Below are 26,835 nucleotides of genomic sequence, written 5' to 3' on the forward strand. Positions count from 1 at the left end.
ACACACACACACACACACACACACACACACACACACACACACACACAGACAGACTCACATGAAGCTGGATGAAGCGGAGGAAGTCCTCCACATGTTCCTTACAGGCGGCCTCTAGAAACGCTTCTCTCTTGGACATGTTTCCGATAACTGTAACAAAACCAAAACAAACATGGCAGCCCGTTGGTCGTTACCGTAAAAAGTGTTAACTTACAGAAGATAATTTCACTTTGTCCGTTGGTACTTAGAGTATTAAGACTTATAAATCATGAAAGTATGAAATATAAACCAATAGCTTCGTCAGGTACCTTCTTATTTATCAGTGTGTGAGCCGCTGGATGACAGCCTCCTCATAACAACAGCGAACCCGCGCAAATTTGGATTCCGTGCGTCATGACGTAGCGCGTCTACTTTAAGTCTGACGTGTAATTGTCGTTTGCTTCCGCCGCCACTAGATGGCGACACGTCCCTGCATATGTTTTACAGACTGTGGCGTATTTACCAGATCCGTGTGTCTTTACAATAGCGTTACTCTGTAGACGCACACGTGATTCTATTCATTTTATAGATATCTGCTTTATCGATTACACCCCAATCCTCAAGGGAAGTTATAGTATGCACTCATAGTATGCAGCGGTGGAAAGTAACACAAACTTACAGCAATGTACTCCGTTTTAATTACTTTACTTTAGTAATTCCTATTTTATGTTACCTGATCTTCTACTTCACAATATTTGTGTTTTTATTCATTTATTGGATATATTTAGTCACTAGTTTCTTTACAGATTCAGATTATAGATCATACTACACAGCAGTATCTAAAAGCAATATTCCAATCCAATAATTATAATATACATTGTTGTTATATACACTATTATAATATGCACTACACTATTATTTAGTACTTTAAATATATGTTGATGCAGATACTTCTGTAACATCAAGTAACATTTTGAATGCATAGCTTTTACTTGTAAAAGTAGTATTTGTACACTGTGTTTATTCTACTTATACTTGCGTAACTGATCTGAGTACTTCTTCCACCACTGATAATATATCATATTTAAAGTAGAAATAATTTATATTCTTTGTTGCTAAACAGAAGGAAAAACAACAGCGAGACCATTTTCACAAGAGAAAACATTTATTCCTCAAAACCCATGAGGCATCATATCATTCAAAATAATAACATTAAGAAGGCAAAAATTACAGAGCAGGGTTTTTTTTAAGGCACAGGATAGATAACAAGAAAGGTATTTAAAATCTCCAACAGTTATGACTGCATGACAAAACATATAAGCCTGACCACATTACAGCTGTGTCATCATAAGAACAACGTCTGGCAGCCCTGCTCGTAAAATACAATAACTGTTGTCTCTACTCCTTGTATTCACTTTGTTCGACTCACGTGTGGTTTGAACATCAATCAAAACCTTATTCAAGCATCCTTCATAGTATACAGCACTTGTTCATAGCCCTAAAATGCCCCCAGGTCTTCAGTAACATCCAAATATTGCACAAAATCATCTTAAAAATTACAGAGTTATCATTTCAATCTTTGCATTCCATGTTCGTAATCAAGCATAAAGAACAATAAGAGGTAAACGATCAAATTTCACTGCATGACAAAAAAATATATCAAAGTCAAGACTGCTACTTAAGCCTACTTTAGTGATTGTATCTGTTGCTTTGGTAAGAGTTTTTCTCCAATGACAAAACAGAATTTGGCACATTTGAACAAAAGGAACGGACGGCAAAAACGTTCCCCCAAAAGAAATATATGGCCACAAAAACCCCTGCAAATTCTTTAAATATTATCGACTTGGTATTTACATAAAACACTGGAAACAGAGACAAGGCGATTAGTGTGTTTCAACACATTGCACTATGTTACAATATCTTCCATTTATGAAACAATGAGAGGAAATGTTTGAAAGATGTCTTGCATGCTGAAATCAGTCCTCTGAAATATATGGAAAATGTACATGAATACAACAAAATGATGTGCCCTTTTATTAACAAGAAAACTATATTACAGCAGAGACGTGGGTTCACTATGTGAAGAGGGAGTCTTGAATACTTCTTATGCTTTGAGACGACACGCCGTCTTCGCTCAGGTCATACCTGCAAGAGAAAAGGATGCGATGATGTGGATTTAAGCACTAAAAAGAAGAAGTCAGAAGAAGAAGTCACTCAATGCTGCTCAAGGAAAAGATGAAACACAACTTTACCATTGTGTACATCCTTTGGATATATCGTCCCCACTTAAATCTACCAGCACCTGCGATGTTGAACAAAAAATAAAGAGTTTTTGGAATATATGGCGTACTTGGGAGCGGCTCTACTGCTGGACAATACGCATAAAAACAGTCAGAAGTTACCTTTCCCAGAAGCCCTTTGTGTTTGGACAGGATGCTCCCTCCGTTCTTCACGGCTACATCCAGAGTCCTCCTGTGGAGCTCCACCATGGATACACTAAACTCAAACCTGTAACACACAAACACACGGATTTCATTAAACCAATCTACCATGGAGTGATTCATGCTTCATTTGTCTGACACATTAGACATTAGCATCCGTGATGTGCTCCCTGTGTTCATTTGGATCAAGCTCTTAATGTTTAACATTAACAATGAAAACACAACGCCGGCCATCACATTAATACAATAATGTTATAACGACAAACACTCAGCTTATGATTAAACCTATGAACTTCCAAGAACAGGGCACGTGTGAAAAGCCTGACAGCTGCAACACACATCTGATATTCACAAATATTCGACTTATTTTAATCATGACATAGTAACAATATCTGAACCCACGTCTGATCATAAACTGGGTTAAGGGTCCTCTTCATTGTGCTGGTCTTCCTCCTCCCCGTCCGGCTCTTGTCAGGCAGCAAATAGAGGCGGATGAAGGGATCCGAGCCGTCTTTGGTGAAGGCTATCAAGTTACTGAGGACACACGGGACAAAATTGTTTCACTCACATGCTGCCAGTCACATATTACTTAGGTTAATGGTGCCCTGTTTATTTTTAATGTGAATAGCTCCACAGGAAGCGACAGGACCCGCATACTGGAGAAATCACTACCCCTCAAATTAATATAAGTGCAGGAGACTTGGGCCAAAAAAGCAAATGAGTTGGAACAAAACAAATATCTAAATGCAGGAAGGGGGGGGCAATGGCAGTTGTGGAGCTCACCGGCAGGCGTGCGCCACCACGATGAGTTTGTTCCTCTGGGAGCTGTGGCGGACAGTCAGTTGGACCTCGCCCAGGGGGTACTGGCTGGGGGCCGAGCCACTATAAACACACCACAGAGTAAGTCAGCGTCACTGCCAAAGGCTGCAGATAATTTATACAACCGGGACAGATGGATAGCTTGACAGGTAGACAGATAAAATATTCATAAAGATACACAAGTCGAGATGACATTCTATCAGACGCAGCAGCAGAATTTAAACGACATAAATACATTTACGACCGATAAGATCTCTGAAAAGAGCCGAAAAATAAATCCAGAAAGGATGAGCTAAGTATCAAAGACAGGAACGCTGCTTGGGAAAACAATTCTAGAAATAATGCATCATGCATGTCCTTTACTTCTGCAGCTGACGGAGCCTTTGCTGAAGCTCCGAGGTGGCGAAGGGCAGGGAGATATCCGAGGCCAGACTGGGCGTGGATTCCTTGTGAGGCAGGTGCTTCTGGGAGCTGGACATGCAGCTGCTCAGGTTGGAGACGCTGCGGAGAGGGCTGGCCGAGTACGGCTCGCCGTCCCTGTGTTGGAGGGTGAGGGTGGAGGCGCTTATCCGCGGCGGAGGCGTGGGTGGAGGCAGCGGGGAATCCGAGGCCGATCGTCTCTGGGTGGGCGCCGCGGTCGGCTGCGGGACACTGGACTTCCGGACCTGGACGGAGGACGGCTGGTCTGAGGACACCTGCTTCTCCAGGGACAGGATCTACAGACAGACAGGAGGACATTACTCCCAATCATGAATAAGAAACACAGCAAAGTACTGCAGTTATATTCTGAGTGAGATTTAGAATTTGACTTGTTATGTCCTGTCAAAGTACAGCAGCTCAAGTAAAATGACTTTAAAGGGGCTTTGGTTGGGTTGGTGGTTGTAAATGCAACTTTAGAGAAACTTAAACAAAAATTCTGGTCAGAGTGAGTTATCCTTTCTTGTAAAGTGGCCTCAAAATACAGCAGATACAGCTCAAAAATGTCTTATTCAGCGAGTTTGTACAGCCAAATCTGTCTTTACGGAGCTATATCTATCTCTCCATCTTCTCGATCCAGAACGGTCAACAAGCCCATAAAGCAATTTCCCTCTTCGGATATCCGTTATGAATCTTGATATGTTGGTTGTGATCCAATACAGGAAAGCCATTTCAACGTCGGTCAATATATTTGATAGAGCTGCATTCATTGTCTTATTTGATTAGTTGTGATGACTCAATACACAAGAATGCACTTTGTTTCAGTGTCATGAAGGGGCAATGTAATCTACTTGCTCCCGTATCCGGTGTTTTGAGGCAGTGACTCAAACAGAAAGTCAATAACAGCATGATAGTTTCATTAGTATCATGTAATGTCGAGGCGCCTTTGTGAAAAGAGTAAACGTTTGAGTTCTGGGGTTAAATTGGGGGAGCCTAACTAATTCTTCATTAGAAAGAAGTTTCAGTTCAAACTGTTTTCTAAATGTAATTTTATTATTTAACGCTGTGCCACAAACTACACCCACTTTCACTGTATTGGTGACATTTCCGTGACGGATATCTGAAATTCAATCTGTCCATTTAAATGGCCAGTGACCAAGAACATTGGTGAGCAAGAACATTGTCATTTTTGTTTTTCAATTTAATTATTTATAAGTCATTTTGGGTGAAGCGACCTTTACCGTCGCGGAGCACCACAACACAACATTAAACATTAAAACCATAAAAAGTAAACTAACTGCAACTGATCAAATCTACCAGGGACAGTCGACATTTCAGCCGGGGAAATCAATGCTTCTGAGCAATAAAATGAGACGTTTGCTGCTGTCTACCCGCGTCTGACTTCCAGGGTTCATTGTTTCGAGTATTAAGAGTCATTTTGAGAGGTAAATCTGCCACTGTTGTCGTTGTAAACTACATATGAGCCTTGAGAGGAAAACCTTGACAGCTAGGTGTGGCACTAGTTGCGCAGGGAGGCGGGCCAAATTAGAATTGAGCTGACATCATAAGCTGTAAAAGGCTGTTCCAGTAAATCATTTTTAGTTTGGCAACAATTGCTTTGCTGGAACATTAGTTTAAATGAACTGAGCCACTGAACTGCCTTCTCTCTATCCGTTCTGTTTGTACAGCAGATCCCGAACATCTGTTCCGGTTTCCTCGGCCTGAAATAAATACCTCTTACATCACCAATTCATGCAGGACAGTGAGAAGTGATGCGCTCCATCTTTACCCTCAGGGCCATCTTGAGTTTGATGGTCGAGCTGGGCCCGGAGTTCTTGAGAGTAAAGCACTGAGTCAGCGTCATTTCCTCCTCCGCCAACAGGCCGCTTAAAGGCACCGACAAACTACCCAGGGTGCATTTGTGCTTGTCGTCTTTCACCTGTGCATTGAGGAAGATCTGCTTTAACGCGAGGCAGCTGCATCGGGCCACTTAGTGCACGATCTCGTAAAAAAAAAAAATGCATCAGTGGGAATTTTAAATGAGTTGTGCAGCTTCACCTCCAGCTCGAGCTCCTGCCTCCTGGGATTGTGAACGAAGAATGAGAAACAATCATCCCACAGAGGCTCCTTGGTCTTGTACCGGATCTTTAAGGGAAGACAGGTAGCCTTTTGTTAGTCATTAATTAAAAGACTCTTGAGAGCAGCTAATTAACAACACACTTTCATCTGGAGGCATCTTTCAATGGTACCTTCAGCCATTAGAACCTGTTTTATTGTTTTACTTAATGTAGAGTCATACTAACACTGTCAGCATGATACTATTAACTGAACACCATATATTCTTATTGCATGTCTTGGTCATTTTCTGGTATATTTTCAGGTTATGTTCATTTTGTTATTATTGCCCACCTTACATAAATGAATGCTTTTATTTTTTCTGTTTCAAATCTGTTTCAAAGACTACATAATTAGGACAGCGATAGACTCGTCATAGTTTCAGCGCTGAACTTAAGCAAATTGGATTTTAAATGGAACAATGACTTTGAGGTTAAAGTGTCTTTTTAGCTTTAAGGGTCGTCTATATTGAGTGAACGATGTCAGACTCGTGGCCTTTTTCCCCAAATCTCATAAACATTCTAAACTTAGTACACTGTAGGCAAGGTGACCAAAGGAGTTATTATAGCCGTTGCGCTTGATTGACATCACTTATATAGTATATATATAGTTGTGAAGAAAGAGGAGCTATTTTAAGTGGCCTTCTTCTGAATGAAATGCAATGTAAATGTTTTTAATTTGCTGCAGCTCTGATTTGCGCCTCTCCTTGACTCATGGGTATTGTAGTATTGTAAGCTGTCCGCCACCTGGACAAGGCATTATTTCTCAGAAACAAAGCTGAAATAATATAAACTGATGGCCACAACATAAACCTGTACGATCTCACCATTATACATGTTAACTTGTCAGATTACTCTCTGTCGCCCAAAAGAAAAGGGCAAATAAAGTGTCACTTTAATAATCAACAGTTTCATCGATCTTATAACTCTTCTACAAAAGGGATCTAATACAACAAACCTTCTCAAACACACATGCTTTCAGTATCAACAATAACTCGGTCTACTTACAGTAAGTGTTCCTCCTGAATAATTTAAACAGCCGGTACATACACTAAATATCAACGCAGAAGCTCTTCAGCTGACACTTAACGCTCAGTTGGAGGTTTTAACATTTTATTTTCTGAATAATCATTTCTCTCTTTTGATACCAAAGTAAGAGCGAAACATTTTGCGATAGAACGCTCCAGGGAGAGATGGTGAAAGAATGAGATTAGGGTTAGCTGTAAGAATGTGAGATGTATTCTGGTGAATAGAACTGCTGTATTTAAGTTGCTATTGCCAACTTAAAATTGAAAGATTGCAAACAAAATCACCTCCGGATGTCGTTTTTCTTCTCATAATGAAAGGAAAAGACTAATCCTCATGAATAATGATATGACTCACCTTGCTCTCAAGTGTTTTGTGTCCAACAGTCAGCTGGACATACGGACAGGGCTCGCTGCTACTCTTCTTTGCAGACTATTAGAGAACGAGAGAGAGGGGGAGGTGAGCTGATTATCCTCACTGTGACGCACAAAATGTATAAATGTCAGTAAAGGACAATATAATTACACCCAAACTCAAACACTGGCTTCTTGAGACTCTGTATCAGGCACACAGTAGGAGAAAGAGTCTGCAGTTCAGAAGGGAAGCAACATCACCATACATTTTGACAAGCGGGGCTGCAGGCAGAGAGGCTACCAAGGAGACAAGCTTTGTCTCCTCTGCTTTCTAATTTTAGCATGCTGGGCTTCGACAGCTAAGTATTATTCGGTACTCCTTACAGAATAATAATACCCTACATATCTGCAAGCCTGGGGGGGGTGGGGGAAGTTTAAACCTAATTGTTAACCTGTCCTTTCTCTTGAGGATGGTGCTTAAATTTGACACCTATTTCTCACCAGCATTAGAATTAAGCTCCACGTCGTACATTCAGGCCGATTAAGACAATCACACACTTTGATATGCTACAACTCAAGCTGAGAAGGCACTCAGCACCAAAAGCACAGCGTTTAACATTATCAATATTTTATAGATTGTCCTTAATTTACCAAAAATATCATTATGTGTCTCTCTATTGTAATTCTGCTACTTCTGTCTACTGTGTGTAACATGTATGTTCAGGAAGAGGAATCCCTGCTCTGTTGTGCTTCTTCAGGTTCTCCCCACTTTTCTTTTTCCCGTTAAAGTTTTTGTTAGTTGAGTTTTTCCTTTTCAACGGTCTCAGGATAGATGGTGTTGTATGTTGTTCATACTGTAAGGCCCTCTGAGAGAAATCCATATCCAGATTTAAGATATCTCGAAGCAGTGACGGCTCACTAGTCACACTGTCCACATCCAGAAAACGTGCAAATGTTTTCTAAATCTCTGTTCTGATGTCGACGCGACAGATTCTATGAAATAGAGTCAACAGGTTTATATCAATTGATGAATAAAGGCAACAAAGAGATGCAGAAGCTCAGTCTGTCAGCTCACTAACAGCAGTGCAGTCAGGATAACAAAGAGTCCTCTATTGGAAGCAAAACAGAAATATTTGTACTCCAATTGCCCTACAATGCCAGATGAAACTGACGCACTGTGAAGGGTTATGTTGTACTAAGGGAGTGCCACCGCAAACTTCCTTGAAGGCATGAAACGACAAAGCAGCAGTCGAGTTCACCCCCGTGTCCAAGAAATGCAGATATGCTGGCCTGACAAGCATCACGTCCTACTCTGCTACGCTATCATAAGTTTCAACATGAGGACAGTATCAACTCTTTGATTAGCCAACACAGGCTGGGTTGCTCTGCAGGTTTTGCCGTTGAAAACCTTCAACATAATTCACTGAAAAAGGAGCACATGTTGGATAGGCAGCAGAAGGACATTTATATACGTAAATGCTGTGAAAGTGGCCACAGTTATAAAGATTGGACACACACAGAGAACAGAACAGATTGAGTGCAGTATTCAACTTTTTCATGCAAGATCACAAGATAGGAGAGGTGGAAACTTATATATTGTTACAAATAAAAAAACAAAAACTGCATGGCACAACAAAGGCACAAAACAGACAATGCAATCCCCCATCACCATGCACATTTTTCAAATAAGATAAATCCCTCTGCTTGTTTGATAACCATCACAATCACATAACACGGATGAGACACGGGGTGTGATTTGTCCATGCAAACTATCTTTCCCACATTACCTTCAGGGCCTTAAAGACTGAGACTTGCTTCAACCCGTCATAGGTGAAATCTGACAGGTTGCTCTTTAAGCCACGAGGAGATTTGGGGGAGAAAATCACGCCCACAGTTAGTAGGACTCGAGTCGGGTATGGTTAAGAAATGGCACGAAGAGAAACATGTTGAAATACGAGCCAGACATGAATGATGTGGGAGATAAAATGAAAAGCAGCTGATGAGGGCTGATGTTGTCGGTGCTACAAGGAGCTAACAATGTAAACACAGGTCAGAATAATGAGGGTGTTTGGAGGAGCTACTTTGTGCAGCTTTTTAAACAAGCTACAGGCATTCTGTATCTGTGCAGCTACACATTAACTGGCTCACTAACGCAGACAAAGATCACTATGAGCTCTGCCATGAGCTCTTTGTACAGCAGATGATCCATATTTTAGCCTCGAACTAAGCACCTGATTTAGAAGAATATGCATCTCACTGAGAAACTGGCATAACTCCGCCCTCTGTTTAGAAGTGTCTGCTGTATGTTCACGGTTATTGGGCACTCGTTTTAATCAGATGTTACAATAAAAACCGTGCAGCTAACACATGCGTTAAGATGCAGGTTTTGAAAGACTACTGTTACTGTTCAACCCACGTCATTGCACACCGCTAATGCTAACACTATCAGGATGCAAAAAAGTACCGGGGGGGACTCACAAAAATTGTTCTATACTCTGAAGTATTGCTCTCACAAAAGACTAGACCCGATGCTCTCCTCGCACTCAAGTTTCCGCAGCCTAAGCTGCCTGTGAAGACGCTCTTGGGTGAAGAGGAAAGAGAGTAAAGAGGAAAAAGGTGAAGATATGAGGACTGAGATGGGCTAAATAACGTGTTATTTTGTGGTATATATTGATGGTTATTTACAGGTTACAGGTACCACAATTGGTGCAATGAAAGATTTCAAATTATATCAGATACACTTAATGAATGCACACGGGTCCTGAAAAGTAGAGGTTGTTGAGGTTCAAGGTTCTCATTTGACAACAGCGAGAAAAATATTGGCATAAAACAGAATCCCTGAGCTGTAGTGACATAATCATAAATGTGGTTAAAAACATATTGACCCGTTTGGAGCTGAAGACTATCCATAATAACCATTCATCATTGCTTTAATGGCTGGGTTTGCAGTAGCTAAGATAATGAGGAAAAAAATAAACAACCTGGCGTGGTTGGTAGGTTCACCCGCAGGTCAGAGTGAGGTGGAAGCATCGTGATGACGGGAGAGTGGAGCATTGCTGCACACACTGACCAATCCTTATTCAAACAAGTGTGCAACGCTGGTATTACTTACTAAACTGGTTCTGAGAATTAATGTGGTCAGGTGTGTGTGTTTCAGGGTGGAGGAAAAAGAAGCCTAATGCGATACTTTACCACAATCTACAGGGCCGGAACAAAAGCACTGACAGCATCAAAATAGAGCGAACAGTGCGGTATCTTACAGGTAGGTTCTTTGCTGAGTCCAGATGGACCACGAGCAGTGCTGACGATAGCCCGTCATTGGCCAGGCTCCTGTCTGCACGCACACTCCGCAGCACCTGATTACACAGGGAAGAAAACAGAAAAAGGCCGTCACCACAGAGAGGGGAAAATGTCAGCTCTGTCAAAGCAGGAAAGGTTCTTTTATTGTCCGTGTTGTACCTGGTCCAACTTCTCAGGAGTGGAGAGCAGAGACAGCCACTCCAGTTTTAAGTGGAGTTTTCCAGTAGGAGTTTCCTCCAGGTCAAACCACTGCAACAGTGTTACAAAACATCAATGTTAAATCAATGAGAGGAGTCATTGAAGGGACCAAACTATTGTGTTTCGTTAGGGTGGGTAATGTATCTTAGTAAAAACTATTTTAGAAACTTCTTTTGTTATATTTGAAGACATTTTCTTTACATCCCAACACCAATCCTAAAATCAAATGCACTAATAATACAAACTTGGCTGACGCAGGACTGTAATAAGCCCGTCCGATCATTTCATTCATGCCAAATGAGCAAATGCTGCTATTGTCTTAAGAGTTGGCAACACTGGGCTGTCAAACTATTGAGTTACGACGTGTAACATACCAACTCTAAGCAAATTCTGACTAAGTGAGTGCAATACTTTGACCATATAAATGGTTTTACCTCATCAACCTTCTGTTCTTTGTGCAGCTCAGTCATATCGATCATCAGGCTGTGAATAATGTCAAATAATAATTACACAGAATGGGACGACAGACTGTTAGCAGAGGAATAACAGCAGTTAATCAGAACAGAAGGGGGGGTCCGGTTATCGATCGACTGCATTGTGTTGTCAGCACTTGGTGTAGTGTTACAGCCTTGTGCTACAATCGATTGACTTTGCCCTTGGGCTCGGAAGTGTGGGCTAACACCTCTGCTTTACTTAAACTGATGTCTACTAGCACAGACGCTTTAATCACACCTTCCCCTTGTGTTCTTAATGCTGAGTTTAGAACACAAGGTATAAAGCCACAGCAGATCCTCGGCTTGTCTGTCAACGACAACAAAGTTTGTTCTTAAACATCAGTCACATTGCAGCGGTGCAGAAAGACTTTATTTCTGTTTGATAAGAGCAGAGCAGAGCAGGAAATGAGAGAAACGCACCTTCCCAGGAAATCGTCTTTGTCTGGATCTTCGTCAAACAGCTCAATCTCAAGGTGCTGACCCGAGTGCTCGTACACCAGAGCCTGATGAAGCCAAGGACATATTGGTGGGAAAGCCCTTGTTGATGCAGGTTTGGGAGAATAAACTAATTTTCATTGTAAACAACTGGACTGTTTTAACGTTCCCTACGCCCAAGAGGCATCCCGAACTTGTCACCTCATAAACTTCGTTCCATTTGGGATGCAGGGTCTCCTTCACCGCCTTGCTCTGGAACAGCTGGTTGCCGATCTGCAGGATGCCGTACGGGTCAGACTTGCCCTTGATCAGCCCTCCCAGAAATGTATCCTTCCCTTCCAGATCCTGAGCCTCCAAGAAGTGAATCCTCAGGACTCCCTGTGGAGACGTGCGGAGCACAGCGTTAAAGCGGGGAGCAACTCTGAAACAGCAGCTTTCGACACTTCGAGGTCACAATGGGAGTCAGAGTTGATTGGATGTGATTCTATCCACCGGGTATCAGGAGGCAATGCAAGAGAAAGCTGTGGCTTATTACGAGGGTAAGGTAGAGACAAAATATGTCCAATGATGTTATTGATTATTTGCATGCAAAATTATTTCCCATGAATACAGGTACAAGCAGCAAAGCATGGAAATGCTTTTGTGCCGCTGTGAGTTAAATACAAATTAAACCCTGATGAAGACCGACTGTTATTACATCAATAATCATTAAAACATCACACAGCCCCCATGAGATTGGACTATGAAGAACCTCCAGCTACTAACCATGAATTCCTTCATCACATTACTCACTGTAGTGAGCTTCTAATCTATAAACAAAGAGGCCTATTCAACCACTTGTTCGACTGCATTTTCAAACTGCACTAGTACCTTTGGCATGGGGAAGCGTAGCTTGGCCAGTTCCACATCCCCGACCAGTGGGATGGTGATGCGATTGGGTAACACCAGATAGTTGTAGATAATGTCTTGAATCAGATTGTCAGAGAAGCCACTGTGAGGAAGGGAGGAAAGGAAGGGAGGAAAGGAAGATAAACAGAATGATGCAATGAAATATTTAACAGATGGTAAGGGTGCCCTTGGGTTATAAATATTCTCCTTTAATCTGGGTTTAGTACAGTGCATTTCTGATTTAGATGTGAGAAGATAGCAGGAAAATTGGAGTCAATTCAAGCATGTTGGTGCTGCCGGCCAACAACCCTCTGAATGTGTATCTGATCCACGACTGACTGAACAGAGACGGTGAGGGCAGAGAGCGCTTTAGCACCAGGCGTCCCTTTACTCATTTAGCTGCTGCGGCGCTGCTGGAAAATTGCAATCAAGGCTGAAAAATAAAATGGGATTACATTGAAAATTCATCATCCAGTGTTATTGCTCAGGCTGTCCCTCCAAGAGAAACAGTTGTGATTACGGCACAGCTGTCCATATATCACCATGCGGATGAGCTCATCAATTGTTTGTAAACTGGAAGTGATCCTGTAATTGTCTCTGGAGGGATCGAGAAATGCTCTAGTGCTGCCATATGAGATACAACAACGTGGTCAGTCGACAAGTTGCCTAATAAATCGGGCATTTACTAATACAGGAACCTGACGTACATATCCTATGTCCTTTCTAGTTGTCCACCAGTGTAGCAAGATGCTGCCAGACCTACACACTGCACCTTTAAAGTGTTACAACTTATATATCTGCTACACGGTGGCTAAGAGCCTAAATATCTTGACTTCAGCGTTTCTCTAGTTTCTGCTCGCTGCCTTTGTAAGGCAGCGTAGAAATGTGTTCCTATGATTATTAAGCTCACATCCAACCTACAACAACTACTTAGTTCCTCTCTGATGCCTGCTTCCTGATTGTGGGAGCCCAGACTGCTTCATCCCCTTCATGTAAGAATCTGGACCTTGGTACTACAAAGATGGACGCATCCGAGGATCTCAGGGTGCTGGAGGGAACACAGGGCAAGAAGAGATCTGATAGATCTCAGGCCTCTCGGGGCTTTGCACCTAATCCATTACATTTGAAAATCCATTCTAAAAGCAGCATGTAGCCAGTGTTAGGAAGTCAGGATCGGTGAAATCCGGTCATGTTTCCTCGTCCGAGTCAATGAGATGAGCTGGAGTCGGGAGAGGGACTGTTTGCTGATGCCAGAGAGAGAAAGGAGTCACAGTAGACTCATCGTTATGAGGACGTGGATAACAGTTATTGAATGGGACAGAGAACCAAAATGTATTCCTGTCATGAAGACAATTTGCACCAATGGCTCACAAATGTTTGTTTTTTTATAACTGATAGCTGTGGATTTTGATTGTATGGACCCAGAGGTAGAGGTGGAATGCTAAACCCCTATCTGATCTCACACATCGCACCTTTAAAAAGGACAGAAACCATCCTTCGCTACTCTAAAACAGCGTTGAAAGGGCATAGACACCATCTGCTCTGACAAAAACTGCAATTACGCCGGCTGTGTTTGTGTCTGGAGTCAGGAGAAATATTTATTTGATCAATCCTCAGCTCATTTTCCAAACGCAACAGCCGGATGCAGCTCTTCTTCGTGAGCCGATTAGAGACATTGTGATCCTCTGGCGGGAGACTGATCAGAGACGGAGCTCTTCTCCGGCTGAGAGCTGAGGGTGTGAAGGGATTCCTGCCGCATCAGCGCTTATTGCAGCATTTTCATTGCTCCCCTGGCGTAAACACTGGAACACCCCACGCACCTGCGTGTGTGTGTGTGTGTGTGCGTGCAAAGTAAAGAAAGTGGGACCGTTTGTTATTAAGTTTAGGACAAGAGTGCACATTGCAGACATGCACACTCATACTTTATAATATACAGTATGTGCAATACGGTTCTGTGTGTTTTACTCTCCTGAGTCTACTGGAGAGTAAGTCAGAGTCCCATCATCCTCAGCTGTACTTTGTTATAATTGCTAAATGTTAGCTTGCTAGCATGCTAACCAAATATGGTGAACATGCTAAACGTTACAGCTTCTGAACGTCACCTTGTTGGCATTGTCATTGCAGCATGTGTCCATGTTAGCATTTTGGTAGCATCAATGTTTTGATTCTGATTCTAAAACAGACTCAACAGCGATGACACATCACGTCATGAAAACAAGTGAGAGATTTGTTGCATAATGACAATAACAGGGTTTAGGAGAGACCCGCTGGGAGAGGCTCCAGACAGCTTATGCTGTCTGTCTGTCTGTCTGCTGCATTCAAAGAACTCTGTGGCTGCAGCTACGATTTCACCATCTGGACCTCTCCTACAGCAGCTAACCCCTCGTTTTCTGCACGTGCCCCCTTCCTCCACACACCCCCACACTGCAGGCACATGTGCACACACACACACACACGTTGCAATGCACAAAACACAAAACAAAGGAGCTGACGGAGACCGCCCACTGAGCTCTGCCTGTCTGTCCACATCAGCAGGCTATATGACAAGTAACTGCATTCTAAGAAAACCACATGCAGCATTCATGTCACTTTATTCGGGGTGTAAATAAAGTATGAACCGCTCAAGACAAGAGTGAGTAACTTGGGCTTTTAGCATCTCTTAATCGACTTTCATTTACTCTCTGCTCAGCCCACACAACTACCCGGAGGGAAAAAGACACTTAAAAACAAACTAAGCAAGGATGAGGAAACAGGCTACCAATCAGCACATTTCCTCCTTTAGCTCAGTTAGATCATTGAACTATTATCTTTAATCTGGTTATTGTGTGCATGTGAACGTACTGCATGCATAGAGAAATACATCATACTTGAGTGTTTGCTTGCAAAAAGACAAGTTTAACTATATCAGCTCAGTCTGTTCAAGCATTTAAGCACAACAGGAACAAGCACAAGGACACCATCGGCCTCCAGCAGGTAAGAAAAATATGAGCACAGTTAGTAGAATTTGTATTCGCATTTTGGACAGGATGGAGTGGAAATACACCCGAAAATTTAACAAAAGTACGCCCTACAGTAAGGATTTTCAGTATCGCTTTGCTAAATGCACCAACATGTCATTGAGATGCTTTAAAAGCAGAATCAACACATTTTTGACACATTCAAAACAATTAGAAAACATATATTTCATGGTCGCAGTTATACAGTACTATATGAGTAATTAATGGCGTGAATAACGTAGACCCAGGTCCAGTTTCCTACTTGTTCTAAAACTCTTCATAATCTCAACATTCATTCATTTTTCTCCCACAAACACCAACAAAGACCTTTCTTGATAAGCAGGAAGAGCCGACTTACTTGAGCCCAGGAATGTCAAGTATGTTGGTGAGGCCAGTCCAGTTAATGTCCACAATCTAAAAGAAGAGAAAAGGGAATGTAGATTAGTTGTGTATTGGGGACCATTTGGAGAACCTACTATGTATATTGTTGCCATATTAATGATTTTAGAAAAATGAGTTTCTCTCGCTGCACACCGGTTTGACAAAGCAATGTAAAAATAAAGCACAACCTTCTCTCTGGCCTTCTATATTCAAGCTTATTGCTTTTACCTTTTGAGTATTTCCATCTAAGTTCGCTTCACCTTGTGTGCAAAATTAGCTCCAGTTTATGAGTCACAACAAGAGGCCAAAGCACAGATCCTTGAATGGAAATGAATACAAAACATCTGCTCACTGAAATATTTATAAAAGCAGCAGCAAGCCTCTGGAGTCTCATTAGTGTTCAGAGTAGACAATGAGATCATAGACATGTACTTTAACGAAGTTGAAAGTGCCAGTTTTTTAAGTATGCTAGAGTCAAAAACCAACCAATTTACATTCACTATCTTGGTAACACCAGCAGCAGGTATGTCAAATGGGATAGAGACAGTGGGGGAAAGCAAATCAAAGCGAGTGTGGATGGCATCAGCTGAGAACTGAAATGCAGGCAGATCCTGCATCTCAGCGAGCTTTGATCTGCTTCTCCCCTCAAGTCGAAGCGGCTTTCTTAATGAGTCTTTCCCACCCTACTTTGCTGCTGCCCAGGTTGCTTATACAGTACTGCAGCAGATGCGCTGATGCCGCAGGGGAGAGGGGAGCACTGCAGGGGCTGTGATCCGGTGTGGAGGAGAGAGCTGTGGGAAGGTGGTGTGGAGGGACACCACTAATATGGAGCAGTTAAAAAACTCTTTGTCTCTCAAGAACATTACTATTACAAATCAAGAATGGGACAATAACTGCAATGCTGACATTTAAAACATATTGATATCTACAAGAAAAAGCAGAGTATCCTCAAATTTGGGAAGCTGTAACCTGCAAATGTTGGATATTTTATATAATTGACCAATTATCAAAATAATAATCGGCTATTTTTCAATTGACTAAATGATTCAATGACAGTTTTTCCCCCCTAAATGTTTAACTATCCCCAAAGATGATTGATTAATCAAAAATTTGATTTATCAATACATTCATTCTATAGATTGATCGAAACACTAGTCGTAAAGAATCATAAGATCTCATCCGCTGATCCATGAGTCCGTATTTAAAGTGTTCGGCTGAGCCATGGACTCTCTCTTGAGGTCTCACAGCAGAATGTGTTGCATCCTTTTATTTACACTGCACTGACTCACGTTATTGCGATTGCACAGCCAAGACCAAGACCTCTTATGGTCTGGAAATGTTTCCATTTCATTTGGCACCTGGGATCAGGCCTTCTATGGCACGCTGAGAGTAGGAAGAGGAGATATTTGGCTTCCAGGGTACAAAAAGTTGAGATTCTTTTGCCCACAGGGAATTTCTTTTACAACTTATTTTCTCTCTCCTCCGGTATACCAAAGTAATGCCCCTCATCTAGAAGCAGGAAGAGGATTGCGATGCATGAGTGTGTGTGTGTGTGTGTGTGGTTGTATACATGTGGGACTGCGACAGGATTTACTGGGAGCTGCTGCCTTCTCTCCCTTCAGCCTCCTATAGTAATATCTCCACCTTGAGCTTCAGCTGAGTCCCTGGGTGACAAATGTGACAAAGTAGGGCTGGCTTGGTCCACGGCTATTTAAAGCTCTGCTGTCGTTCCACTGAGTCCTCCCGTTTGGTATAAATCGGTCAAACATTTTAAAGCTGTGCAGCAGCGGCTCTGCGCTGGGAGATTGATGGGAATGTGCACTGGAAAAATATTAGATATGCAAACAACTGGCAATGTGAAATGCAAATCACGGACAGAGCTGGTCGATAGCTTTTTATAAACAGACACCACAAGTTTGTTGCTGGAATCTCACCAAGCCGTCCTCTGCTGTTGTGATTAACAAAGAATATACTTACATTTGTGGGGTTTTTCTGCAGCGTCAGCTGCTATCTTTGCCAATGATGCACAAGGCATTCTGGGATATTTCTCATAACACTCACTCTTGAGCGTGTCTGTGAACACGCAGAAGCGGAGCGGTACGGCTAAGTGTCAGGGTGGTAGGAGTGTATTGGGATCGGGCCTTGAATCCAATTTCCATACATTATTTCTGCCTGACAGAGCCAAACAGATAACGACGCAGAAAACCAAAGAGGGATTTGTTTTATGAGATGCAATTTTGTAAAGTTTAGTGTCGAGTATAAAACACACAGAGAGCCAAAGTGGAGCATAAAAGATATTCAGGACATTTGGTTATATTCGCGGAAATGGGGCCGAACTTGGCACAAGAGACAACCGAGATAAAGCAAGTGCAACATTAAATGGGCAACGCGTTGCCCTGCTGCACCATCTCAGGTGCTGGAATTAAGGAGAAACCTGTCACAAATCCCAGTTTAATAGCATCTACTCCACTCACAATGCATCCAGTCAGACTGTGGTGTCATTCTAACCTCCACCGCTTAAACTAGGGTCATATTATCAGCACTCTGTACTTACGGGCTTCTTGAGAAAGAACATCGACAGAGCTCCAACAAGAGGCATATCACCCAGCAACGGCTCCATCACCACTCTCAACACGCCGTGGATCTATGGAAACACAAGAGGGACATATTGACAAACAAACACAAAGGGAGAGCTGAAGGGAACCTCACACCACCGGCTGGCCCTCGACGTTCCTCGGCGGTTGGAGCCGTTAGCTGGCGGACATGACAGGCTGGAAACTTGACCACGGCCGGACTTCACATCCGCCCCGCGTCGTCGTCCACCTTCTCCGTAACGTATTATGACAATTACAAGGATTATGGTATTGGGAGTGCTGTACACGTGTCATGTGGACGCCACATAGCCGACAGCATAGCTGCTCTAGAACAAGGGACGTTGAAATTCTAGCACCAATATATTTGTTTCGGGGCTATGTTTGTATTTTCAGGATGGATCGCAATAAAATCTTAGTGAAATTGGAAAACACCATGTTAACCAATACCAATAACACTCTTGAAACCAATACTAATTAGGCTCTTTTAGTGTGCGTGCAGCTCTTTGAAGATAATGCCGTTGCATTCATTTTAAGACTTCCCAATATTTCTGTGACCAAGGACTGTTAAATTTGAGACGTGTCCTGAAGCTACAAACCGATCTTTCACTTTATCATCTGTGAGATTAAAAGAGCTCCCTCGTAAATGATATAGAGAGAGTCAGCCAGTAAGCCAAACTGATATTTGTATCCTTGAATTTCTAGGAGGTATAAGCAAGAATTCAAAGTTAGTTGTAAATCAAGTATTTGCACAAAACATCGTAAAAAGAAGTTCTGTCCCCGTTCTCTGAGGCAGTGCCACATGTTATTACACTGTCATCAGATTTCTGTAGATTTGTAGCTTTAAGAACTAATATATTTCAAGTATTGACATATCTGTCTTAAAGACCCAATAATCTACAAAAGAAAAATGGCTGCAATGTTTGTATGTGCAGTAGCTGTGATGAGGAGAGGACCTCCATCACAGCGCTCGGACCACACGACAGGTTGATATTAAACAAAAAGTAAAAGTCCAATAGCGTTTTAACCCCCTCTCCTCACAAAGCCGTCAGTAATCGAAGCGCCGTCGCGGGGTGAAATGCACCTGCTCGGTGTAATGTAAACCAGCTCAAGGAGTGATGGGGACGTATTAGTGGCTGATAATGAGCTGGGGAGATATGTCGGGCTCCCGGAGTTACGTGATGGGAGCAGTGAGTAACAAATGTCTCCCAGGGACCGACCTAACAGCTATCTGTTTCCAAGGAGGCACACTTGATTGTTTTCTCTGCCTGAGCCAAGGACATGTGAGAACAACAAAACACACACAAACACGCTTATGCAGTCAGGCAGCACGGGGAGCAGAGGAGCCTGCTCAGAAAGTAAGATGCAAATTATTTAGAGGTGGAAGAAAATATTCATAGCACAGTGAGAGTGTCACAATATTATCTTTTGTGATACTGTATCGATTCTTCAAAATCAACAGGAGATATACATTCTGTATATATGTAACATTTGTTTCCCTAAACAATTCTGCAAGCGCTTTCATTTCATTTTTTTCACAGATTTTTCTGATTTGCCTCCAGCATTTTTGTTTTCTTTGGAAGTACTGGAAAGTTAATTAAACAATCAGTTCTTTGGATGAACTGGTCACAGCATTTAGACATTTGACGCTTGTGACATAGGGTTGCAAGTAGGCGGTGCTTTATTTTGAAGGGGTCTCAAGTTAAACAACAACAAAAAGGTTGGGAACCAACGCTTTAGAGCAATTCGCTTGAATATTTCATTGTTGTCGTTATGAACTTCATCATTACACGATAGGCCCATCAGCGGTAGAACACAGTACACATGAGTAATTTATGCTTTCATGCAGCGTATGATGAAATCATACATGCAGAAATAATAAGTTAATATTGTTCTAGTGAAAAGAGAAAAGCTTCAGTCCAAATTCCTTCAGCGTATTTTTTATGTGCTTTACAGAAACGCTGCTGTTCATCCTCTCCTGAATAAGCCTCTCAAATTAGAGCCGACAGGAGAAACGTTTTACTGAAGACCCCGTGTCACTTTATATCCAACGCTTCACGCTCCATTTTCTCACAACCAATGTCGAGGTCAAGACTCGTGCCAGCGGAAAGTACCTCTGTGAGGATGTGAAATGAATCAGACAAAAAGGAATGTCCTTACCTGAATGCTCTTGATGCCGGCTTTGCAGTAGTAGCGTTTGATGTCGATGTCAATCTCGGTGTTGCCAACAAAGCTGAGGGACCGAAACACAAAAGTCCTCACTTTCAGCAATATTAAAAAGACTTTCATGGTTGGATAAAGACATGACGTTGTTTGAATTTAAACATCATGGTGACTCCATGTTTAATTCATTATCTTTATGGAGTTGTTTTAAATATATATATAAACACAAACATGCATCAAAGGGTTTACCTCTTGATGTGACATGACTGCAGTCATATGTTATTTATGGTGTGCATTTTTCCAGCAATAGCCCCTCATTGTAATTACATTAAGTAATTACCTCTCTATACAGTCGTATTGCATCCTTCATGTTGGAGTCACGTTGCCCTCAACGCTGTATTTAATCCAGTGTTACTGTTTTTAAAAGTGCTAAATATATAATTCAGAGCATATCTAGTGTCTGGGAAATTCAAACTACAGTCTCTGGAGACCGGGAGCAGCCAAATAGAGAAGACATATTTATACTAGTAATATGCTAATTTAGTGGTTTCTATCCACTTAATAGAAGGCAGGTCTGTTGTGCTGTCTCTCTCTCTGTATATACACTTATGTCGTGTGCATGAATTAATAAATCATGGCCTCAGTTTGCTTACTCTTTCTCTCTATGGCCACTCCCGGGCTCCGTAAGCTACAGAGGTAATACATAATGATCTAATAGGGATCTGGTGGGCTCACCTGATCTGCAGGTCCATGATGATCTGTCGCTTATCCACATTTTCTGTATAAACCTTGACCCCGTTGATCCTCAGGGGCTTCACCGCAAGAGAGAGGGAACCGTTATGTCCCCTGCACCACTCCAGTCCATCAACACTACACAAACACCTCCACATCTCCCAAAAACCCTCCCGTGTGGTCGACCCCTCTCCTGACCCCCTCCCGCATGGAAACTATTTATCCAACAAGCACATGTGTCAGTGACGCGCACGTATACGTTCACCCTCAGCAGCTGTCCCGACGGCCCCTGCTGCCAGTAGTCTGTGTTGTCCCTGCTGAAAACAACAACAACAACAGGTGAGCTGTCCTACAGCCATGCAGCAACACTGAGAGGTGCTCACTTTGACTCCCATGTCGATCTTGCTGAAGCAGAAGGTGCTGAGGTGGGCGTTGGACTGCTTCACCGCCGGCTCGATCGTCTCGCGGAACAGCTTCTCCACAAACTGGCAGATGTACGGCCACATCTGTTTCACTGTCTGAGGTGGAGGCAGACAGAGAAGGCTGGACTTTAAAAGAGAAATCGTAGAAGAGTCTGGTTGGGGCAAACAAATAATCATTCTAAAGGGCATGTGCATGCATGCGCTGTAAGACCTTGTGGGATATTAATGTCACAACCTTTCCCTCTTTAAGCTATTCTTGTTACTTCATACAGGAACATCTCTCGACACTGTGAATGACAAAGCTACTTTAAAATATTCAAAATATAGCTCTATTTGAGTGGAATCTGTCGGACTCAAACACGTCAAGCAGAGGCACCAGCCACTTTACATTTTAATACCAGCATCTAGATCATTTAAATGTGAACTCTGTGAGGGATTCCCATGGGTTAAATGCATTCACACAGTGCAGCAGAAACAGTCCAGTGTGCTGCAGCGTCATGCACACAGCCCCAGTGGGAAGAGGAGAGAGCCGAGGAATACGGACTGACAATCCCATTCACTTCAGTTCACGCGAGATAAAAAGGGAGGGCACATTCAAGAGACAACCGTTCAATTCCTTTACCTTGTTCAGCCACTCCACTCGCTCGATATCTGGGAAGTGGACCTGAAGTGGAGAAAAGAGAGCAGATGATATCTGGTATACGTTGCTTTCAGTAAGGTCGATAATGCAACATTTTTACAGGCAAGTTCCACGAACAATCTGTGCAGTGAGATTTGTCTGACTTCAAATTACATGTTCACAGATCTCAGGAACATCATATTTCTCCTTTCAAACTATTCTGACGAAGCTGGCACCCAGAGCAACACAGAAGTGTGTCTCTTTCACAGAAGAGAGGGCAGGGTGGGGTTCTATTGGGTTTGCAGGGGCACCTTGATATAGAGGTGTTGCTTCATCGAAAAAAAAGAAAGAAAGAAGATGAAGCAAAAGGGAAGATGAAAAAGACGTTTCAACTCACTCTTCCAGCAGAAGTCATTGACTTTCAGCTCTACCTTAAGAATCTTTATGTGTTCGGCGTTATAAAATAACTGACTTCACAAACCTCACACCTACTTCTCCTTCACATTTTGAATGCCCGCAAAGTGCATTCATGCCGTGTCCTGTTGAGTTCACAGGTAAAGTAGAAAATATAATGAATGTCACTTTAATACTGTGCTTTTCTAATTTGAAGACATTTCAGAAATAAATCCAACAGCAACCCCGCTCACATTTCCAGACCTCCTCCACACTGTGAGACTGAGCTGCAGTTTGACTAATCTCATTTGAAGAGCGAAGTAAATTGGCCATTGATTTAACATGAGGTAAAGGAAATGTCTGGGATAAAGTCAACACCGTGCACAAAAGGTGTGCAGCAATGCACACACCAGATTAACACATAACAGATAAACAGCCCTGACTCACAGTGAGTTGAAGGCGTATATTCCCTAATCTCCACAGTAAAATGAAGTGGTGTTTCTGGCTTGGATAGCTGCTGAGATATGACATCAGCGCGACAGCTACCAGGGACAGTACTTCTCCAGCAAAAGTGCTGATCCAGCACTTTTGTCAGGCAGTGGCTAGATCAGGAAGACGGGGAGCAGAAAATTCTATGACAGATTCAGGCCCGTAGTTGCGTTATGAGGTGGGAATAATGTAATCCTCTGAAAGCTTCATCCTAACACCTGACACAGTGACCTTAATGTAGCTGAAGTAATGGACGATACACTCAACAGGACACGTTTTAAGTGCTGGCTGATAAAAACCGAGCTGAGCAGCAGAAAGTGGGAGAAATGCGGCTCAATTATTCCTGCTCGTTGCTCCAAATTAATTGGGCCGTATGTCTTGAAAAGTGTAATTAACACAGTGTCCTTGAAACTAACAGGCTTGTTGAACTGCTTAAAATGAGTCTGGAGAGTAGTCAGCACATGGAAACAAACAAACTAGACGTTACATAGTTAATAATGCATCATATCTATATCTTGCCCGTATTTACTTTGTCATTTTCTAATTGTTTTCTAAACTTTTTACAGAGTATATACATGTTTTAAAGAGGTAAAATGTTGCCTAGTTCCCTAAACAACAGTGTGCACTAATGTCTGTGGTCCTGTGGGTGGATAATTTAGCATCTTTGTGTGTGTAGGACTGAGCAATATATCAATATTATGTTGATATTGTGATAAGAAACTAGCTATTGTCTTTGGATATTGTACTAATGTGAATAGCGATGTGTTTTCCTGGTTTACATACACGATACTCTAGCAGTTAGCTGAATATATTCCCCCTGTGAAATGAAACTAAAATCCATTCCTTATTACTTTCAGTGTAAGCAGCCAATGACTCACCCTAGTGAATACATCTGAAGGGTATTAACTGGAACAAGGAGAGCTCTTTAGCCGTAGAAGTTTGGGAAAGTGGGCACTTTACTAAAAAGCACTTGTGGAAAGTAGCGCCACTTCTATTAAGGCTCACTGCTGCCAGTGGGGAGAAACTGGCACTAGCAAAGATTTAGGAGCTATGACTATAAAATGCCCCCCCGCCCCGGTGACAGCACAGTGTAGAGGCAGTGATATGAGCTCAGCTTGTCAGTCCGGGGCATGCTAATCAACTGCTGGAATGTGTAGAGTGTTTTCCTGTGATGCACAGCCTCCTCAGGTACGACCAGAGTTACTTGAAGTGCTTGACTTGCAGTTTATTTTATAAATCATTAATGCCCCTTTCCTCTCTACCCCATCGAGTTCCTCCGCCCCCATCTAATAGCCTCGGTGCCTCCTCAGCCATGTGTCAGCAGAATAAGCTGTTTACTGTCCTCACAACATGAGGCTGTACTGAGCATCGCAAACAAGTTAGAGCTGGGACTCTGGGAAGAGTCTGATATGGAAAGTGTTGGATTTATAGCGTGATAAGTAAAGAAGAAGGGACTTGAAGCTGACTTTAATTTGCGGTTCATTTGAGCATCATTTCGTGCTTGGGTAGCAGTTGATTAAATGCAATCTAACGTGTTTCTTTTAGTGATTTCCAAACTGGACACCTGAGACCAGCTGGGGTTTATCTACAGGAGATAAAAAAAGTGCCTTAATGACTATGAAGTGGCTTCTGCAGTCCTCTGGACTTTCAGCGCAGTTAACTTGTGGATATGTAGCAGGAGTCAGCAGGGGGTTTGAGAGCGAATCAATGAATGTGGAATGTAAATAACTGATGCGTAAACATTGTATATCCTTCATTCGGGAAACTAAGTACATTAGTTTGAGATGATCCCCCATTGATGGTATAATCCAGCTCCCTCCAGGCAGCAGTTAACGACGCGGATTACATGATGTCTTACAAACCTCTCAGAACTTATGGTGACAGAAATGAAGGGTTTTGCATACATTAGACATGTATTTTGTGGGGAAAACACTGCCCTGCAGTTTGTCGTCAAATATGTATCTCTAAAATACCATCTGAGTTGTTGTACTCAAGAACCCCAGTGACATCCAACACCTTTGCCAAGATAACGTGTTGCTGTAATAGAGTGAGTTACTCCAAGTGAGCACAGTGTGCATCCCAAAATAACAGGCACCCTGTGGGCATGTTTCCCTTCCAGCGTGGTGTCTGGTTCACCATTGTACCCTGCTGTATTTAGACTGGGACTCAGTCTAATGTCACTGCTGTTGGGGGGGGAGACAGCTGCTTCATCACAGCTTTACAGCTCAACTCTGCTCCTCCTGCTCTTGTCAGCTGATTGTTTCTTCCTGGAAACTCAAAAATATTCAACAAAAATACCACACATGCTTTACAGAGAAAACAAGCTCAAGTAGGGATAAATGACATGATTTTCATCTGCTTGTATTCCGCATTTGTGTGTGTCTCTTACCCATGGTGGTAAATCAGAGGTGGTAAGACTCCGGTTGACACTTCTCTCCTCTTGCTCAAAGAAAGCGAGAGCTCGACTCAGTCGGCTGAGCTTCCCTCCGGTGATTCTCCGCCACCAGAAAAAGATAACAAGTCCAATCAACAGCCAGCTGAAGCTGAACTCAAAATAGCCCAGTGCGTATATGGGGAAAATGAGAACGAACGTCTTGGCCACGTGAACCCAGGTGTGGGTCAGCTCGCTGGTCGAAGACACCGGGGTATCATCGGGTATGTCCCCCGCTGAGGGATGGGGAAAGTTCGCGGTGGGCTGCGGCGCGACGTGTCCGTTCTCCTTAGGTAAATGGGCTTCTCCTGTATCGGTCATGCTGTCTCCAGACTCGCGTCTCTGTGTGCTCCGGGTTGCGTCCCCTTAAAACTGTTCAAATGCGGATAAGGTCTCGGGTGACACGGTCCCCCATGCGCGAAGAAGCGGTTCCTTTTTCGGGGAGCCTCGTTCTCTCACGTTGGCTCACCTGCACCACACCAGCAGCCCATCGCCTGCGGGAGGAATCGTTGGCGTTGACGGCTAAAAGCGTGGGAATGTATTTGACATGGTTCAAAAACGGGCCTCTGAGCCAGTCCTAGTCCAGTCCACAGCTCTACTTGCTCTCACTACTACACAGGTTAAATGCTCGTTTCCCCAAAACGCACAGGGATCATACACTGTGCGTTGCCAGTGGTGCCCGTAGCCTAGCTAAAAAAGAAAAGAAACACCGCCATCTGGTGGTCATTAGCGGCAAACACAGCTTGTAATTTTTCAATTGTGCATCGGTAACGTTGAGGTTGAAGTACTTGTCAAATAGCCGTTCTTAACGAAAACAAACATACGGAATTGGGTGTATTTTAAAACAAGTCACGTAACTTAGCTTACTAGCTAACTAGCTAGCTTGCTTTCGAACGCCAGAGCCGTTAAGATATTAGGGACGTGTGTAGAAAGACGAACACAGAGAAATCGATCAACAGACGAGTTTTACAACAGCAAGCATCGAAATGAACCCAAACACAAATAGAGGTGCCATTTGTATTACTGTACATCATTATAATCACTTAAACGACAACGTTTCAATACGGTTTGCCAAAAATACATAAAGTCATTGGCCGCTGCAGTGGCAACTGCTGTTTATTCCGGTGACTTCTCTGCCGGTGATTAAGAAGCCTGTT

General features: G+C 42.7%; 2 protein-coding genes across 6 annotated transcripts in view; both read right to left on the reverse strand.

The window, feature by feature from the left end:
* The window catches only part of ncapg2 (non-SMC condensin II complex, subunit G2), an 8,837-nt gene extending 8,488 nt beyond the window's left edge, over positions 1–349 (reverse strand). For all 4 annotated transcript variants that reach the window (XM_031850014.1, XM_031850012.1, XM_031850013.1 and 1 more), the window contains exons 1-2: positions 306–349; positions 59–147 (exon numbers count right to left, since the gene is read on the reverse strand). In XM_031850014.1, coding sequence (XP_031705874.1) covers positions 59–136 — 78 coding nt within the window. In that variant the 5' untranslated portion in view covers positions 137–147; positions 306–349. The remainder of the gene's footprint in view (positions 1–58; positions 148–305) is intronic.
* Positions 350–1,128: 779 nt separating this feature from the next.
* esyt2b (extended synaptotagmin-like protein 2b) lies at positions 1,129–26,822 on the reverse strand. 2 transcript variants are annotated; one of them, XM_031850017.1, is made up of 23 exons: positions 25,637–26,822; positions 22,369–22,410; positions 21,708–21,842; positions 21,328–21,404; positions 20,590–20,662; positions 18,393–18,482; positions 15,816–15,871; positions 12,444–12,564; positions 11,775–11,951; positions 11,559–11,641; positions 11,079–11,127; positions 10,606–10,695; positions 10,407–10,502; positions 8,934–8,996; positions 7,151–7,225; positions 5,712–5,798; positions 5,443–5,592; positions 3,600–3,952; positions 3,201–3,299; positions 2,820–2,951; positions 2,379–2,484; positions 2,229–2,278; positions 1,129–2,121 (listed from the first exon to the last, which is right to left on the reverse strand). In XM_031850017.1, exons 1-23 carry the CDS (start codon positions 25,997–25,999, stop codon positions 2,052–2,054), a joined length of 2,637 nt encoding a protein of 878 aa, XP_031705877.1. In that variant the 5' UTR covers positions 26,000–26,822; the 3' UTR covers positions 1,129–2,051. The 2 variants fall into 2 exon arrangements, with proteins under 2 accessions (XP_031705877.1, XP_031705878.1); XM_031850018.1 differs by lacking the exon at positions 8,934–8,996.
* Positions 26,823–26,835: the final 13 nt, after the last annotated feature.

Source organism: Anarrhichthys ocellatus, unplaced genomic scaffold (assembly GCF_004355925.1).
Source record: "Anarrhichthys ocellatus isolate YVR2014 unplaced genomic scaffold, GSC_Weel_1.0 scaffold10, whole genome shotgun sequence".
NCBI classification, from domain to species: domain Eukaryota; kingdom Metazoa; phylum Chordata; class Actinopteri; order Perciformes; family Anarhichadidae; genus Anarrhichthys; species Anarrhichthys ocellatus.